The sequence below is a fragment of the Urocitellus parryii genome, chromosome 1 (genome assembly GCF_045843805.1).
Source record: "Urocitellus parryii isolate mUroPar1 chromosome 1, mUroPar1.hap1, whole genome shotgun sequence".
NCBI lineage: Eukaryota > Metazoa > Chordata > Mammalia > Rodentia > Sciuridae > Urocitellus > Urocitellus parryii.
In genome coordinates, this window is record NC_135531.1 from 171,223,387 (window position 1) to 171,242,003 (window position 18,617).

Here is an 18,617-nt window from a genome sequence, read left to right on the forward strand (position 1 = left end):
ATTTATTCTATTTGTGTGAGAAGTCCCTGCAACTTTGGCTCCCTTCTTTCTTAGAGCTGCACTGCACCTGGCCCTTTGCATGGGTTTTCACTGTTCTGTCATAGAAACAAAGACAAACAGGGGCCCAGTGTGAGCACACCTCTGAGAATACCTCCCTCAGGACTTTGCCTCCTCACACCCAGACTCCTTGGACTGCTCTGAAGCACACTGCTAGGCGCACATGTCCACCGTCCTGCTCATGCCATGTCTGTTGTTGCAGGATGATCCTTGGCACTCACCAGGGCTGAGGGTCCCCAAATATCACCCTGACCATGGTGTTCCCTGGCCCTGCATCTGTATCACCAGTCTCCTCCTCCAATTTAGGGCACTCACTGATCTCACAGAGTGTGGGACCTCCTGCTCAGTCTCCTCTTCCAGCATGGCATCCTGACTGATGTCATGGAGAGTGTGGGACCTCCTGCTTGGTCCCCTCCTCCAGCATGATGCCCTGACCAATCTCACGGAGGGTGGGACCTCCTGCTTGGTCCCCTCCTCCACCATCGCATCCTGACTGATCTCACGGAGAGTGTGTCCTCCTGCTCGGTCCTCTCCTCCAGCATGGCATCCTGACCAATCTCACAGAGTGTGGGACCTCCTGCTCAGTCCTCTCCTCCTTGGCCTTTGGTTCTTCATGATTGGCTAATTTTGCTTAGCATATTTGTCTTTTTACTTGCATGGCATCCTGACTGATCTCACGGAGAGTGTGTCCTCCTGCTCAGTCCCCTCCTCCAGCATGGCGCCCTGACTGATCTCATGGAGAGTGTGTCCTGGTGTCCATGCTTTATCTGCCTTTGTCTTCCCCTTCTGAAAGTGCTATGGGAGCATAGCCTTCTGTCTGACTGGGGCAGCATCTGCTGAGGTCTACAGTTGTCTGTGCCTGAGTTCTCCACAAATGGTAGCCGTGGAGACCAGTGAGTCAGTGAACACCACATCCACTGTGTGGACTCTCTTCAGCATATTTACATGCCGAAATGGACAGGGATGGAAACTAGTGCTATGAGGGGGCATATGATTCAGTTGGAGTGGGACGTACACAGTTCAAGACCTTCGAGGTTGTGGGAGGTTGGAGACGGGAGCTGCCCGCACTGCTGAGAGTGCCACTTGGTGCCCTGTTTGAGAGGTCTCCTAAGGCCATGCACATCCTGTGCTGCCATGGACATCCACAGCAGCCTTCCTCATTGTATCCCCATCCTGGAAAAAGCCCCAACAAGCCCCAAGAGTAAGGGAATCCCTCAAGGTGCTATGCAGCACAACTCTGTCCCAGCACAGAGACCAATGCCTGTGCAGCCACGTGGCGGTTCTCACAGACTCTGTGCTGGAGGAAGGAGACCAACCCCAGCATCCTCAGTTGTGGGCCTGCTCTGAGAAAGGCTGTCAGTGGGGTGCCGCAAGGTCCCACGGGACCATCACATGTGCTGCCGCTACACGTGCACAACTGACTTGGTCCTTGAACAACCAGAGGCCAGGCCCTGGCAGCATGTTACAGGGGTCAGAGCAGCGGCTGCCCCCGTTCTGCTGTGTGTGTGTGGCCCCTGGGTAGGTTAGTTGGTGTGTTCTGGTTGGGTGGAAATGGGAACACCTGAGGTCGTGGAGCCAATACCTTGATGTGGACTCACACTGAAGTGAAAGTCACGATTGGTTTGTAGAGGAAAAGGTGTGTCAGCCTGGAGTGTGGTAATGAACAGCCTGGACCTGCCAATGCAGCCACTGTCACGAGGCAGACAGTGAAACAGGGACCAGGAGTTGATGGTCCAGCCTCTTCCCTCCAGCTTCAGATCTCGCTTGGCTCAGGACATGGCCAACATGAGAAGTTGACCTCTGAGACAGGAAATGCTCTGTGAACACAAGCCTGATGGGAGTGGACACATGATGTCTCTTCATTGAGGACCCAGTACACAGAGCTTGAAGCTTTAGTCCTGTCAGGTGGGTTGATATCAGTACTGTGTCCCTGATCTGTGCGTCCCTCCCCTCTGTCCCCAGAGCCCAAGGTGGTGTTTGCTAAAGAGCAGCTGGCACGCAGCGAGGTGAAGGCCGAGGCGGGGGCCAGTGCCACTCTGAGCTGCGAGGTGGCCATGGCCCAGACAGAGGTGACGTGGTACAAGGATGGGAAGAAGCTGAGCCAGAGCTCCCGGGTGCGCGTGGAGGCCTCTGGCTGTAGGCGGCAGCTGGTAGTGCAGCAGGCGGGCAAGGCAGATGCTGGGGAGTACAGCTGCGAGGCCGGAGGCCAGAGGGTCTCCTTCCGCCTGTACATCACAAGTGGGTGATGCTGGGGTTGGGTGAATGGAGGGAGAGTGGTAACTCTAGGGCACCTGTGGCAGCCTAAGCTCTGTGAGGCCTGTGTCCTTCCTGACTTGGGCCTCAGCATCTGTGGCCCAGCTCTGGGTGGAGTTTGGCACTTGTAATTGCTTGATACTGGAGACCATGTCCTGCAGGGGCAGGGGCTCCCTCTACCTGCCCAAGCCTACTTGCTGGGCCCAGAGCTCCAGAAGCCCTTGCTGGGGCCCTTTGGAATCCTGCATGTCCATCTGTCCTTCCCCCATCTCCTTCCTCTCCCCACTGTAACCTGTCCCTGAGCCTGGGTAGGGGCCACATGGGGCTCAGAGCCTCTCTCCTGATAGCCCACCTGGTGCTGGACTCTCTCCCAGTGACTTGCCTAGTGCTGTTTTTCTTTTTCTGATTGGATCAGGATGACAGTTCTCTGATGATTGGTCCACACTGGCACCTGGCTATGTGCAGATTGGTTCACACTGGCACTTGGCTGTCTGCTGATTGGTCCACAGTGGCACTTGGCTATCTGCTGATTGGCTGGCACTGAGCTCTGTGCTAATTTGCCCCATCTGGTACTGAGTTGTCTGCTGACTGGCCCACACTGTTACTGAGCTCTGGGCTGACTGGCTGGCACTTGACTCTCTGCTGATTGGCTTGCACAGCCTCTCAGGTCTCTGCTGATTGGCCAGCACTGGCAGTCTGGTCTCCTGCACTCCTTTGGTAGCTGTGGCCAACAAAGATGTGGGTTTCTGGTTTGTTGCAGGCAAGGCGGAAGCCAGGGTACAGCTGTGAGGCCGGGGGCTGCTGTGTCTGCCTCCCCTTGCTTTTGTGCCCCCTGCGTAGTGGTAGAGCTGGGAAGCCACTGATGGGCTGGGGTCCCAGGGAGGAGAAGGGTCATGGTCTATTCCCAATGGTTAGGAGGGTGTTGGCATCAGGAGGTAGGCCTGGCTGTGATAGCCTTGTGGGCTGTGACAGTGCAGTTACCTGCAGGATCAGGGTGGATCAGGAAGTGATTAGGGCTCTGATGAGGACAGGCTGCCCAGCTGTCTACCCACCAGCCTTGGAGTTTGCAGCTTGGGTCATGCATAGGATAGAACTTAGGCATGGCCATGCAATGTTCTACTCATGATGGACACTCTGCTCGGCCATCCCTGGGGTGGGCTTGGGCTGTGAGACAGGGCTGGGTGTGTTCTGGAGTCCCTGACTTGTGTGTCCTTTCCCTCTGTCCCCAGAGCCCAAGGTGGTATTTGCCAAGCAGCAGCCAGCACGCAGCGAGGTGAAGGCCGAGGCGGGGGTCCTGTGCCACTCTGAGCTGTGAGGTGGCCCAGGCCCAGACAGAAGTGACATGGTATAAGGATGGGAAGAAGCTGAGCCAGAGCTCCCAGGTGCGCATGGAGGCCTCTGGCTGCAGGCGGCAGCTGGTGGTGCAGCAGGCTGGCAAGGTGGACGCTGGGGAGTACAGCTGCAAGGCAGGGGGCCAGAAGGTCTCCTTCCACCTGGACGTCACAGGTGAGTCCCTGCACAGCACCTTGCCTTGTTTGGTGACAGGCCCTGTGCTCTCTGTTAGACTTCTGTGCTCGGCCGTGCCCCTCCTCTCTCCCTCCTTGTTCATATGTAGCTGGGCTTGGTAGTTGCGCGGGAGGACTGCCCACCCCCTCACTCTGGAGTATAACTCCGCGTGGGGTGCACTAGCACCCTGAACGCTGCCCTGCCCCTACTGATGTTCTCTGCTGTCTGCGTTTTGCTCCCTCTGGCCTGCAACCTCTGATAGACCAGGTATCTCCCCAGGGAATGCTGAATGTTCCTCTGCTTCCTATGATCTGGCTGCTCCTGAATGCTGTCCCCAGCACCACATGGGTAGTTGCTGGTGAGGGACATTTTAATTGATGCCGGGTAGGGTCAGTCTTGGTGTTATCTCAAGACTGACCTTAGGTATCTGGGATGCTCCTATGTCCTTTCTCATAGGGCAGAGATCTCTGTGCACCGCTGGGCAACCTCTAGGCCTGGGCCTGCCTGCAGTGTGTGTGGGCAGAGGGTTGGCAGCCATGTCTGGGCTGCCCTTGGAGTCAGGGTGGGCCTTCAAGGGAAAGTTTGGTTCCTTTTTTTTCTTTGGTTAGCACTGTTCTATGTCAGAATTTTACTTTGGAATTTGACTTACAGATTTAGAACTGCAAAGGAATACATTAGTTGAAGCTACATCAGTTTTCATTAAAGTTGAGTTTCTGTAACAGGATCCACTAGCTGGTAGAGCAGAGCTGATGTTGTAGAACTTCCTAGTGAGTCGTGTGTGTCTGCCTCCCTGACTGACTCACAGGGAGTCTAAGAGCCCAGTTTACTTTCCTTTCACTGTGGAGTCTTAACATCAATCAGGTGGGCTGTGGCACAGCAGACCTCCAGGTGCCCAACAGAATGGCATGGCATAGCAACAGAAGGGGTTTGTGATCATGTATGGGTCCCCAACACCCTGTGTATCTTTCTAAGATGTTATTTTAGGAACTCCAAGATGTTGTTTTATGATATTTTTATGGTGATAAATTTGGAAAGTCTTGACAAATTGACAGATTCTTGAGAAACAATATGAAGATGTCACACAAGAAAAAATAGACAACTCAAACTGTCCTATAACTTAAAAAAATAAGAAATATTTTTCATAGAGAAGGGTGTAAGTCCAGGAGCTCTCCTGCTAAATGTTCTGGAAAAAACTGACTCCACCTTCCTTGAGGGTCTTCCAGAGAACAGAAGAGGAAGAAACACTCTCGATCCTGCTGGACGTGGACAGCACAGTCCACCGGGAAAGTGTGGAAGACAGATGCATCTCCTGAGATATCAGGTCACAACTTCAACAGCACCCAGCAAAAGTGATGGAGCAGTGGCCAGGAGGAGACGGTGCACCCCCCACCCCAGGGCAGTGTCCAGGAACGCAGCACTGGCTGAGAGTGAAACACTGGGGAACCCAAAGAGCAGCTGCGATAAGGATACAGCATCAGGCCATCCACCAGGTCCCTGACCACGACAGCAATACGTGGACAGTAGGAACCGCTAGCTGGCGTGCAGCGAGAGCAGGACCTTGAGGGGAAGGCACAGATGGGAAGAGGAAAATGGAATTGAAGGTACTGCAGTTGGAGTTGAGTGGAATTCTGTGGCTCTGTTCCGGAAATCCAAGAATATGTGATCAGGTGGAGTTAGTGGCTTACCAAGGTAGCCTGTGCAGATTTGAGTCCACTCTGCGGAGGGCAAGCAGCGAGCAGTGGAAAATGAAAGCTCAGAGTAGAGGATGAAGGCCTCTTAACCAGAATGTTAAGCCAGAAGTGCTTTTGTTTTAGATTTTCTTGGATTTGGGGATATTTGCATACACATAATGAGCTATCTTTGGGATGAGACCTGAGTGTAAATGTGAAATTCACTTGTTTCATGAACATTCCACACATAGCTTGAAGACGATTTTGCACAACATTTTAGGAAGATTTTGTGCATGAAATGAGGCTCCTGGTGTAGGATTTTCCACCTGGAACAATCATGTAGTCGCTCAGACAGTTTTGGATTTTGCAGCATTTTGGTTTTGAATCAGGGATGCCCACTTGTGTTTACATAAGAAGCACCTTTCTGATGCTAAGTGTAAAGCAAGACATTGAAAGGCTCTTCAGGGTAAATCAGACATTTTTGAGAGACACCAAATAACGTCTAAGTAAGTGGACATAAGGGCATGGAAGAGTCAGACCATCAGCCTGCAGGGTCCCCACGCTGTGGAGCAGGCCTGGGTGCAGGGTGCAGAGCATGCTGGCCCTCAGGCTCTGACAGGCAAGCTGAGCATCCCCCATCACTGAGAATTGACTAAAGCTATGGTAGCAGACAGCAGGTCCACGGTGTGAGACACAGGAGCCCTGCACCCAGCTGTGCCTATGGGACTATGGGACTCCACATAGCCCCCACACAGACAACACTGTATTCATTCTTGGGAACGTTTGTGAAGCCACATGGAAACACAGCTGTCTGGTACTTCTCACCATGTACAAAAGCTAGTCAGGAGAACTAGAGATTCAGGATCCTGGGAGAGCTGTGGTGGTCTTAGATGACATCACAGATGCTTAGAGACTTCGTGCCAAGGAAAGATTTCTAACAGAACAAGACATGATCACGGCGGAGCAAGAGTGACAATGTGACTATGTTAAAACAAAGACTCAGACACGTTGGAGGCTTCTGGTTCAGTGTGCTTGGTGTTGCTGCATCTCAACAACAGGCTGGGTAACATATCTGAGAAGTTCCTGTGGCTTACAGTTTTGGTGGCTGAAGGTCCAAACAGCATGGAGCCCATTTCCTGGTGAGGGTTCCAGCTGCACCACAAAGAGAAGCAGAAGGGGACTGGCCACATGCAGAGGGGGCCAGACACACCAAGATTCGTGACAGCCTGCTCTTGTGAGACCTGATCCATACCTGCAGGAGCCAGCTTTCCCCGAAAACCTTGATTCACACAAGAGGGTGAAGCCCTGAGCTCATCAGCTTCCACTGGGTCCCCATGACCTCCACACTGCATACAGGAACCAGCTTAAGGCACGGGAGTGTTGGGGGACAGCACATCCAAGCCATGCAACACACAGAGGGAGTCTACAACCATCCTGCGGGAGACAGAAAAGCTTGCATATATAAAGAGAGCACCTAGATTAAAAGAAAAACCATCAACTGAAAATGCACATCAGGCTTGAACCTTGAAACATCAGAGGAGCACCACTGAAGGCCAAATACACGAGAAGGTCTCTACCCTCAGGACAGGACCCAGGAGCCAAAAGTGACCCATATGTCCCCAGAGGAGCTGCCAACATGCTCAGAGCAGGCAGGAGGTGGGCCCTCCCAGGTCCTGCCCAGAGCTCATGCTCTGCACAGTTCTGGGGAGACTCTTCTTGGTCACTGAGGGACAGGTACAGCATCAGGCCCTGCAGTCCCTTCCTGGAGGAGCCTGTGCAGGGAGCTGTCACATAGTCCCCACCTGGAACAGCTCCATGCAACAGGCTGTGTCACATACCATGGTCCCTTGTGCTGAGGGTACTGGGTTCTCCAGGACACAAGCTGGTGTGGCCTGCAGAAGGGTCTGTACTCAGCCACCCAGCCAGATGTCCTTCCCCAGGTGGCTTCCTGCCATAGACAGAGTCCCTGACCCATGTGTCCCTTCCCTCTGTCCCCAGAGCCCAAGGTGGTATTTGCCAAGGAGCAGCTGGCACGCAGCGAGGTGAAGGCCGAGGCGGGGGCCTGCGCCACTCTGAGCTGCGAGGTGGCCCAGGCCCAGACAGAAGTGACAGTGACGTGGTACAAGGATGGGAAGAAGCTGAGCCAGAGCTCCCAGGTGCGACTGGAGGCCTCTGGCTGCAGGCGGCAGCTGGTGGTGCAGCAGGTGGGCAAGGCGGATGCTGGGGAGTACAGCTGTGAGGCTGGGGGCCAGAGAGTCTCCTTCTGCCTGGACATCACAGGTGAGTTCCTATGGGACACTAAGTTGGCTTGTTTGGAGGTGATGACTGGCTGTACCCATGGCTGACCCAGTGGTCTTTCCACTTGACTTCCCCCAACTGCTTACCCCATCTTCCCCACTCCATGGTCAAGCCTAAGGCTGAGCCGGGGGTACTGGAAGGGAAGACAGGAAGGACAAGGGCCCTCTGTGCCTCAGAGGCTTGGTCATGCCTGGCACCTGCTCAGAGCTGTCCTGATATCCCTCCGGGTCAAGGACTGCGTCTCTACCAGGCTTTGAGTTCTGAGGTAGACCGACGTCACTGTCCCGGTTGTGAGGGTTGTGACTGAGCTTGATCTGGAGGTTCTGGCAGCTCCAGAGACCCACATCCAGCTTCTGATTTTAGTGTCTTTGACCCTGATGAGGGGAAACCCAAGCTCCGGTCGTACTAGGAGTTATCTCAGGGTTGACCCACAGGTTACCACGTCTATGTGTCTGGCCTGCTTCCCTCCTGGCATGTGGATTCAACGTTCTCTGTGTACCCACCGTGACATCGTGCAGGTCCACAGTTGGTCAACACGCTCCTTAGGCAAACCTCTGAGGTTTGGAGTCGTCGTTTTAGAGCAAATTTTGTTTTTCTCTTTCTTTGATTAGAGCACTGTGCATCAATGTGCCTCTTAGGAGTTTAATTTGTGAGCGTGGAAGTGGAACGAGTGTGAAGCTTATGGCACACCTGTGGGTTTTGTTGGAGCTGTGTCACTGCCACAGCAACCTGACTGGCCAGGCAGAGAGTTCTGAGCATTTCTCTGGTGATTCCTGTGTCTAGCTTCACTGCTGACCCCTGAGAGCTCTGGGAACTGGTGTAGTGCCCTGTGTCAGGGTGCACCTGGGGGGCAGGTGCCCCGAGCTGCCGTGTGATGGCTTGGTCCTGTGCCCTGTGTGAGCACTTGTTGCCATGGGCACCAAACACAGGCTCACTGTGTGTGTTCTTGTCAAGGTATTTGTGGCATTTTATGATTTAATGCAAGGAAATTTGAAAAAATTGACAAATTAGCCAATTCCTGGACAACTACATCAGAATTTACACAAGAAAAAGTAGAGAACTCAAACAATCCTATAGCTTTTTAAAGCAATGGAGTCTAATTTAAAAAATCTCTCAAAAGAGCTAAATTCATTTATCATGGGTAAATTATACCATATATTTTTGAAATAAACTACTCTGTTCATGATCATCCTTCTAGAGAATAAAAAGGGGATATGTGCCCCCTGACTCATTTTATATAGATGGTATAATACTGACATCAAAATCTGGTGAAAAGTGCATTCAACTTTGCGATCACAGGCTCATCTCAGATGGATACCAGGGCCAAAATCCTGTGCAGAACACTGGCAAACTGCATGGGGCCCATACTGAGAGCACAGCACACACTGGGTGAAGATTGGAATCCAGGACACAAAGTTGTTTATTGATCAGAACATCAACAAATCAGTATGATTATGGCTTGAAGAGACCATGAGAGAAAAGGCATGAGTCCCCTTCAGAAGATAGAGTGCCGGGTTTCAGTTCATGACTAAAATGCTCAGGGGTCACTCCAGGGAAACTGGGATGACTAGATTGTGCAAAATAACTACACAAGAGATACAAATATCTTTTTCATTGAGGTCACTGTGACGGCTCCTCTGACCTTAAGGGTCTGCAGGAAGAGAGAGAGAGAGAGAGAGAGAGAGAGAGAGAGAGAGAGCGAGCGAGCACACTCTGACCCCTTTTATTAAGGAGAAGCGATTCAAATGAGGCAAGGGGTCAGGTTTCAGGGGTCTGAGTCTATCTTCCTGATGTCCACTGTCAGCAGGTTGACTGACACCTGGATAGGCCACAGCCAAGGGCACAGTAAGAGAAGGGGACACACATAAGGCACTTCCATGGAAGATTCTATCCTAAACAGGGCAAGGGGTTATATTACAAAGGAACAGATGAGTATAGCTCCACCCATGGGGCTGTAGCAAGACACACCCATGCACGAGACACCGACCCTCGGACCCAAGAAGGGTGGGGAAAGCTCTGCCACATTTCTGCGACTGAGCGCCTCAGCACCCAGCTGGGGAGTATGACTCAGTCAAGTGCAAGGTTGGTCTCCCACAATAGAGAATGGAGTGCTCGATAATGTTACAGAAAATGTGGCACTGGAGAGAGACAAGCTATGCTTGGAGATGTAAACAGCAAGATTCTTTCAGCTCCTGTGCAGGCTCGACAGAGTCTTCTCTGAAGGCTGAGCTCTCCCCTTTGTTCTCAGCATCTTAATACAATACAGACTCCTGGGTTTCAAGACTTCCCTCATGCAAGTGGCCTTGCTCCCTCCTCGATCTCCAGGCAGCTGCCACAGCTGCTGAGCAAGCCTGATTACAGAAGCAGAGACTTGCAGACTGCAACTGTTTACACAGAGAGACCCCTCAGGAAGGAGTTGCTGCTGCAGTAGAAGTTTGACTTCTTGCCTGAGAGACATAGTTTAGCTTCCTTTTGTGTTTAGACCTTCTTAGGCTGGGGTGTGGCTCCATGGTGGAGCAATTGCCTGCATGTAGGAGGCCTATCAGGTCCCAGCACTGCAGCAAACCCCTGGTCTGGTAAGAAGAGGAGCTTCCTAAGCCCTCTGTGGAGGGCACCACAGCAGCAATCGCCACCCTTTAGCATAACTCTGAGCACTTCCCTTTTAAGGACAACAGGGCCACATGGCAGTGTGTCCAGCCTCATGTAGATATTGAAGAGGAATATCAAACAGAGACTCACAGCTTGGGTAAAGTGAGCGTAGATTCCACAGAGTCGGTGGTCAACACTTCTGTCTGTAGATGGGCTGCAGAGTCAGAAAGTAACAGAACTACCATAGCATCCCCAGTACCATGGTTGTAACTGCATGCAGAGGAAGCATATTTAAGGCCTCAGAGGACAAATTAGTAAGTATGTTAGGGAGACACAGAGGTGACACGAGTCAATGTTGAGAAATGTGTAGAAGACAGAGAAACGTCTGCTCCTGATGATCCACAGAGTTCTTTTTCAGGGAGTGTGAAGATTGTCAAGTTGAGTCCAAAGGCCAGGTGGAGACACCGTACCATGGGCAAAGAGAGAACATTCAATCTGTCTAAACCCAGAAGTATTCTTCAGCCATAGTACAGAAGACAGCTGGGCACCACAAGGGCATAGAGACAGGGCCAGAACAGCGCATGGAGCCCAGAGACCTGAGCATCCTCAGAGCACCTTTTACCATGGCAAGGGTGTGGGGCACAGAAAGAGGATGGCTGTCAGGTGAGTGGTATGGAGGCCTCAGCCACAGGTCTGCATGGAAGAGAATGAAAGTGACGTCTCCCTCTCTCCACACACAGTCATCAATTGGGTGCGTCAGATTCCCACCTGGAGTAGAACCAGCTCTTAGCAGGTGGTGTGGATCGTGTATGACCCCAGGGTAACAGGTTCCTACACAGGACGTGATGGCGCTGCCCACAGAGGCAGATCAACATATGTCTCCTGAAACGAAGGACTATTATTGAAATATGTAACGAGCCCCAGAACAAACATGAAGGAGAGCTCACGCTACTGACTACTGAGTACGAGTCTCAGCAGGGAGACCAAGCACCATTGGCTAGAAAAGGAAAAGCCTCAGCCACATGGGCCTCAGGATAAGGCACAGGAGTGGCCGAACATCACCAGAGAAGCTGTCAGGCTCATAGCAGGCAGGAGCTGGGTGACCCAGCAGAGCTCATGCCCTGCACGGTCCTGGGGGGACTCTTGCTGGTCATGGGCAGGTGCATAATCCCCAGGGAGGAGCCTGTGCAGAAAGCTGTCACAGTGTTCCCACCTACAACAGCCCGTGCAGCAGGGGCAGGCTGTGTCACACACTGAGGTCCCTTGTGCTGAGGGTGCCTTGCTTCTACAGGGCACGAGCTAGTGTGGCCTGCAGAAGGGTCTGTCCTCAGCTGTCTAGCCAGATGGCTTTCCTCAGGTGGCTTCCTGCCCTGGACAGAGTCCCTGACCTGCGTGTCCCTCCCCTCTGTGGTGTTTGCTAAAGAGCAGCTGGCACGCAGCGAGGTGAAGGCCAAGGGGGGGCCAGTGCCACTCTGAGCTGCGACGTGGCCCAGGCCCAGACAGAAGTGACATGGTACAAGGATGGGAAGAAGCTGAGCCAGAGCTCCCAGGTGCACGTGGAAGCCTCTGGCTGCAGGCGGCAGCTGGTGGTGCAGCAGGCAGGCAAGGCGGATGCCAGGGAGTACAGCTGCGAGGCCGGGGGCCAGAGGGTCTCCTTCCGTCTAGATGTCACAGGTGGGTGCTGCTAGGGCTGGGTGAATGGAGGGAGGGTGGTAACTCTAAGGCACCTGTGGCAGCCTAGGCTCTGTGAGGCCTGTGTCCTTCCTAATCTTGGACCTCAGCATCTGTGGCCCAGCTCTGGGTGGAGTTGGGCACTGGGAGTTGTTTGTACCTGGGGAGTGTGTCCTGCAGGGGCAGGGGCTCCCTCTACCTGCCTGTACCTACTTGCTGGGCCCAGAGCTCCAGAAGCCCTTGCTTGGGCCCTTTGGAATCCTGCATGTCTATCCCTTCTTGCTTCCTTATCTCCTCCCCTCCCCACTGTGACCTGTCTCTCAGGCTGGGAAAGTGCCACCTATGGCTGGGAACCTTGCTCCTGATAGCCAGACTGGTGCTGGGCTCTCTCCTGATAGGTCCAGGATGACAGCTGTCTGCTGATTGGCCCAAAGTGGCACATAGCTCCCTACAGATTTTTTCCACACTGGCATTGAGCTCTCTGCTGATTTGCTGGCAGTTGGCTGTCTGCTGATTGGCCCACAGTGGCACTTGGCTGTCTGCTGATTGGCTGGCACTGAGCTCTCTGTTAATTTGCCCCATCTGGTACTGAGCTGTCTGCTAACTGGCCCACACTGTTACTGAGCTCTATGCTGATTGGCTGGCACTTGGTTCTCTGCTGATTGGCTTGCACAGGCTCTGAGGTCTCTGCTGATTGGCTAGCACTGGCAGTCTGGTCTCCTGCATTCCTTTGGTAGCTGTGGCCAACAAAGATGTGGGTTTCTGGTTTGGTGCTCAGGTGGACTTCCCTGCTATGTCTACCTCCTCCTGCTTTTGTACTCCCTGCATGGTGGGAGAGCTGGGAAGTCACTGATGGGCTGGGGTCCCAGGGAGGAGAAGGGTCATGGTCTATTCCCAGTAGCTGGGAGGGTGTTGGCATCAGGAGGTAGGCCTGGCCTGACTGTGGTGGCCTTGTGGGCTGTGACAGTGCAGTTACCTGCAGGATCAGAGTGGATCAGGAAGTGATTAGGGCTCTGATGAGGACAGGCTGCCCAGCTGTCTACTCACCAGCCTTGGAGTTTGCAGCTTGGGTCATTTGTAGGATAGAACTTAGGCATGGCCATGCAATGTTCTGCTCATGATGGACACTCTGCTCAGCCATCCCTGGGGTGTGCTTGGGCTGTGAGACAGGGCTGGGTCTCTTCTGGAGTCCCTGACCTATGTGTCCTTTCCCTCTCTACCCAGAGCCCAAGGTCGTGTTTGCCAAGGAGCAGCCTGCACACAGCGAGGTGAAGGTCCAGGTGGGGGCCTGCGCCACTCTGAGCTGTGAGGTGGCCCAGTCCCAGACAGAGGTGACATGGTACAAGGATGGGAAGAAGCTGAGCCAGAGCTCCCAGGTGCGCGTGGAGGCCTCTGGCTGTAGGCAGCAGCTAGTGGTGCAGCAGGTGGGCAAGGCGGACGCTGGGGAGTACAGCTGTGAGGCTGGGGGCCAGAGGGTCTCCTTCCATCTGGATGTCACAGGTGAGTTCTTGTGGTTCTACCATCACTGTGTTTGGAGATGAAGGGGAGCCTTGCTAGTGCCCACAGTGACCTGGTGTATTTTCCATCCATGTCCATGTCTGTCCGTCTCCTGAACTCACACCTGTGGCTAAGCCACTGGGTGTGAGAGGAAGTATGTGAGGAGGCCACAGCTGTGTGCTGCACTTGGCGTGTCCACCTATGATGTCCATCTCATATTCCCATAACCTGTCCTGACCCAGCAGTGTTAGTCTTTTCTGGACTCTGCTCTTCCCTGGTACTCAGGGCTGAACCAACGAGGGTCCCTCTCTGGAGTATACCACAGTTCCTCCAGGACTCACCCAGCCCCCCAGACGCTCTTCCTACCAAGAGATTTTTGAGTTTGTTGAACCAACCTGGGAAATCCCAGACACTCAGCCAGATCAGGATTTGACCAATGCTGACATGGGCTATGGAGGGTTAGTTGTGTAGGTGTTCTGGAACACTCTTCCCTTCTTTCCAAGGACTCGGACATGCTACCCCTCTGTGGACACGTGCTGTGCTACTCACAGGAGAGGTTGGAATCCTGTTTTCAAAGCAATTCATGTTTTGTGTTATTTTATCTCTTTCTCTCTCTCTCTTTTTTTTTTTTTTTTTTTTTTTGTGGTGCTGATAGACAAGTGCTCTACTCTGAGCTACATCCTCAGCCCTAGTTCCAATATTCTGGACCAGAATTCCCCTTGGTTCAACTTAGCAACTTAGAGGTAGAACATAGTTCTAAAAAAAATGTAGTTCATCAATATAGTGCTTTGGCAGAGTTGGTGAGGCCGGATTACTATTTGGCTAGGCTGTTCCCTTTTCCTGGGGACTCTGTGTCTGGTTCCCTGCTGATTCATGGAGCCTGCTTGTTAGGAGAGTTGAGCTTCCTGTCAGTGTGGGCATGGTCCACAGGGATACCACATAACATCCCCAACCTGCAACCCCAGATGCTCCCAAGGCAGAGGCTTTGTGCTGACATGACACCACAAGTCATGGGCTCCACATTGCACAGCTTCACTTCATATACAAAATTATTAAAAACACTATATAATCACCTTCAGGCTCAGTGTTTAAGGTCTTCATGAAACATAAATGAATTTTGTGGTTAGCATTGGGTCTCATCCCCAAGAAAGCTCAACATTTGTCTGCAAAGATCTTGAAATCTTTTTTTTTTTTTTTTTCAATCTGTAATCCAAAGCACTTCTGGCCCAGGCATTTTGGAAAAGGGATTCTCAACCCATATTTGGTCTACATACCAAACCCTGTAATATCTATTTTTGATACATTATTTTAATAAGCATATACATTATTTTATGCAACCAGATTTGAAAAGTTTTGATAAATTATCCAGTTTCTTAAAGACTAAATAAAAACTGACCCAAGAAGAAATAGAGAGCTTACATAGTTCTCAGGGCTGTTAAGAGTGGAGCCAGGAGGAAAGCGGCTTTTCAAGGGGCAGTAGAAGCCAAGTGGCTCCAGTGGAGAAGTCCCCACATGTGCTGGAAGTGAACTCTCCTGTATCCAGGGAGGTTCCTGTAGAGAACAGAAAGGGGTGCACTTTTAAGTCTCACTTACAGAAGTAGTAACATTGGTACTAACACCAAACCAAAAAAATAGGAGGAATTCATATTTTAGGTCAATCTGTTGTCAGTATCAACTGAACAAAGATTTAGCAGGCTGAATTCAGTAATACATTAAGAGAATCAGAATGCTAATGGACTTCTTCATCCAGGGATACATGTCTGCTTAACATTACAAATATCAGGAAATCAACATGAAGCATTATCATTTCTGATTGAAAAAATGTCATTCATCAATATAAGTGCAGAATAAAGTATTTGACACTGTAAATTCAGAAGAAATGTTTGACAAAATGTATCCTCAATCATACTATAAAATTCATTTGTCTTAAGATTTGTAAAGCAGTGCAAAAGATGTAAGTAGAAGATTCTTTCTCAATTTAGTAAATAGTTTTGTACAAAATTCACAAAGGGAAACCCTGAGAGTGTCTCTGAGAGCAGGAACCTCCCAAGGCAGCAGCTGTCACTGGTGAAGCCGCAGTGCATAGCATGGTTAGGGAGGAGAGGAAACGAGAGGCGTGAAATCAGGAAGAAGTGAAGGTTACAGATGGTATGATTTGTCCAAAAGCTAAACCACTGGCTCAGTAAGATCTGAGACATTCAAGTGCCATATATAAAAACAATATAAAGTAAGTGTGTCACAGCACACTAGCAATAAGTGATTTGAAAAGGACCCCATGAAAGATCTGAAAGAGCTTCAAAAGTGCTGTTAGTAATTTCAAGCCTGATAAAAGACATCAGAGACCCTGTGTGCTTTTTTGAGAGATGACAAAGATATACATAAATGGACAGAAATATGTGGAAGGATCAGGGATGCTCTGTCCCAGTCAACATCTAAGCAAGTGTGTTTTGGGATGGGGTGCAGAGGTGAGCTCACACACAGACTTGTGCAGAGGTGGAGTCCCAGTACCCGGTCTGCATTACCTTTTCTCACTCTGCACACGTGTGAAGAAAGGATGGCTCTTCTGTAACACAGGGTCGTGTGAGCACGGGAGGGTTCCTGTCTCACAACCTGAGAACGAAGTATGCACACGATGCTGGGTGAGAGCTCCATAGCAGATTTATCAGAAGCAAGGCCAGCTCCCACAGCATGGAAGGATCCCCAAGCGCACTGTGGGGACCCTCTGTCCAGGAGTCTTCTGTCCAGGAGTCTTTATACTGCTTTGATGAGGAATTAACCTTTGACTGGAGAGTTCACGTGACTGTTGTCTTCCTATGACTCAATTCAGAGTGTGCAATTTTAACTTCTTATTCCAACAGTGGGATGGTGTAATGTGTTTGTTAACTTGAATGTTTCTTGTTCTCATTCTTTAAAACAGAAGAATTGCCTAGGTTCAAAGCAGCTCCTTGGCATTGACCAATGTTGAGGTCATCAAGAAACCTGGGGGAGCAGCAGGAAATGTGGGCTCCAAGCACGAGTAGTCTTCCAGTTAGGAGCCAAAACAAAATAGAACCCAAGCCATGAGCTGTAGCCTAGGGTTTGAATCTGGGGTGGTGGGACCCCATTCTATGAGGTCCAGATTTCTATTTGCCTATGTGTCTCCTGTCTTACTTTGACAAATGGAGCTTTGAACATTTAACCACTTGAAAGAATTAGACCAGTAACTCACAGCTTATGGGGTAAGTTCAAGATGGGTTGGAGAATTCAGTGCAAAAGTCAAACCATAAACATCTGAGATGATGGTGTGTACTTTATAAGGACCTGAGGAAGGAAAGCTTTCCTGCATAGAACCCAAATGCACTCACCACAAGAGCGAGGTCAACATATTTGATCACATTAGAACTAAATGCACTGACTCATCAGAAGACTCTAGGCACTGTGGAAAGATGGGAAGACATTCACATCGTAGCAGTGGTCAGATCTCAGGCATTCATTATACAAAGAAGCTGAAAGTGAAGGGAAGAGGACAATGCTACTAGGCATGGAGTGGAAACTGTGGACTGACACCCAGGATGAGTACATACTGGTGGCTAACAGGAGTGGCTCAGGCTTCAGAGGAGCTGCCAACATGCTCAGATCAGGAGGAGCTGGGCTCTGCCAGGGCCTTGCCCAGAGCTCATGCCCTGCATGGTCCTGGGGAGACTCTTCCTGGTCATTTACAGGGGGGTACCGTGTCCCCAGGGAGGAACCTATGCAGGAACCTGTCAGAGAGTCCCCACCTGGAACAGCCCCATGCAGCAGGGGAGGGGGCTGTGTCACACACTGTGGTCCCTTGTGCTGAGGGTGATAGGGCTTCTCCAGGGCATGAGCTAGTGTGGCCTGCAGAGGGTCTGTCCTTAGTTGTCCAGCCAGATGTCTTTCTCCAGGTGGCTTCCTGCCCTGGACAGAGTCCCTGACCTGTGTCCCTCCCTTCTGTACCCAGAGCCTAAGGTGGTGTTTGCCAAAGAGCAGCTGGCACGCAGCAAGGTGAAGACCGAGGCGGGGGCTAGTGCCACTCTGAGCTTCAAGGTGGCCCAGGCCCAGACTGAGGTGACATGGTACAAGGATGGCAAGAAGCTGAGCCAGAGCTCCCAGGTACGCCTGGAGGCCTCTGGCTGCAGGCGACAGCTGGTGGTGCAGCAGGCGGGCAAGGCGGACGCTGGGGAGTACAGCTGCAAGGCCGGGGGCCAGAGGGTCTCCTTCCGCCTGGATGTCACAGGTGGGTGACATCCTGCCAGGGCTGGTCAGGACGGATGCTTGCCTGACCAATTGGGGCAATCAGTATTTACCTGCAGGGCTCTCTGGCCTTGTGCATGTTGGGGCCCTTGAGGGACCACTTCCTGGAGCTTCCAGGTGCTGGAAAGTCCTTGGGTCAGAGCACCTAGTCATTTCTGCACATTTCTGGGTCTCCTGCCCAGCTTCCTGTACCTGTCCACCATAACCCTATCATAATTCCTGTGATTGAGGCTGGGGCACAGGAGGTTCAGGAAGCTGTTAGTGCCCAGAATTGGTGGAAAGAGCTCCTCCCCAGCTGGAGTCTCCGTCTAGGCTAAGGCCCCCTGCATGCTGGGATTCCAGCCTGGCTGTCAGAAGTCTTGGCCCCAATGTCCTCTGCAGATCCTGGCTCTTGTCTTGATCCTGGGGGTCCTGACAGTCCAGCTCTTCTGAGGTGGGCACTGTGGGATGGCACCCTGCCCGCTGCACCTCAGTCTCATTTGCAGCCCCCTTCCCTTTCCTCCATAGCCCCACCCACCCATGTGGTCCTCTCTGCACTCTGTGGGCTTGGCATCTGTTGAACACACAGTACTTCTGTCAGAAAGGCTGGCAGGAGTGTCCCTCCAGGCTGACACCCTCCCAAAGAATTCCAGCAGTGTTGATGCAGAGCATCCCACACCAGACTTCTCACTGTAGCAGTCTCTGTCCTTGACTGTGCTCTTGACCACTCACCCACCAGCCACTGACTCTGCAACCAATGCTCTATCCGAGTGCTCCAAGGGCAGGATGGGAGGGCCTTTTTGGCCTCCCTGGCCCTCTCTGCTCTGGTGCTCTCTCTAGTGC

General features: G+C 51.9%; 1 protein-coding gene across 1 annotated transcript in view; it reads left to right on the forward strand.

Moving 5' to 3' along the window:
* The window catches only part of LOC144250032 (obscurin-like), a 57,147-nt gene that overhangs the window by 23,929 nt on the left and 14,601 nt on the right, over positions 1 to 18,617 (forward strand). Inside the window, 6 exon segments of the mRNA XM_077792411.1 lie at positions 2,020 to 2,295; positions 3,540 to 3,607; positions 3,609 to 3,816; positions 7,485 to 7,766; positions 13,269 to 13,544; positions 17,503 to 17,778. Coding sequence (XP_077648537.1) covers positions 2,020 to 2,295; positions 3,540 to 3,607; positions 3,609 to 3,816; positions 7,485 to 7,766; positions 13,269 to 13,544; positions 17,503 to 17,778 — 1,386 coding nt within the window.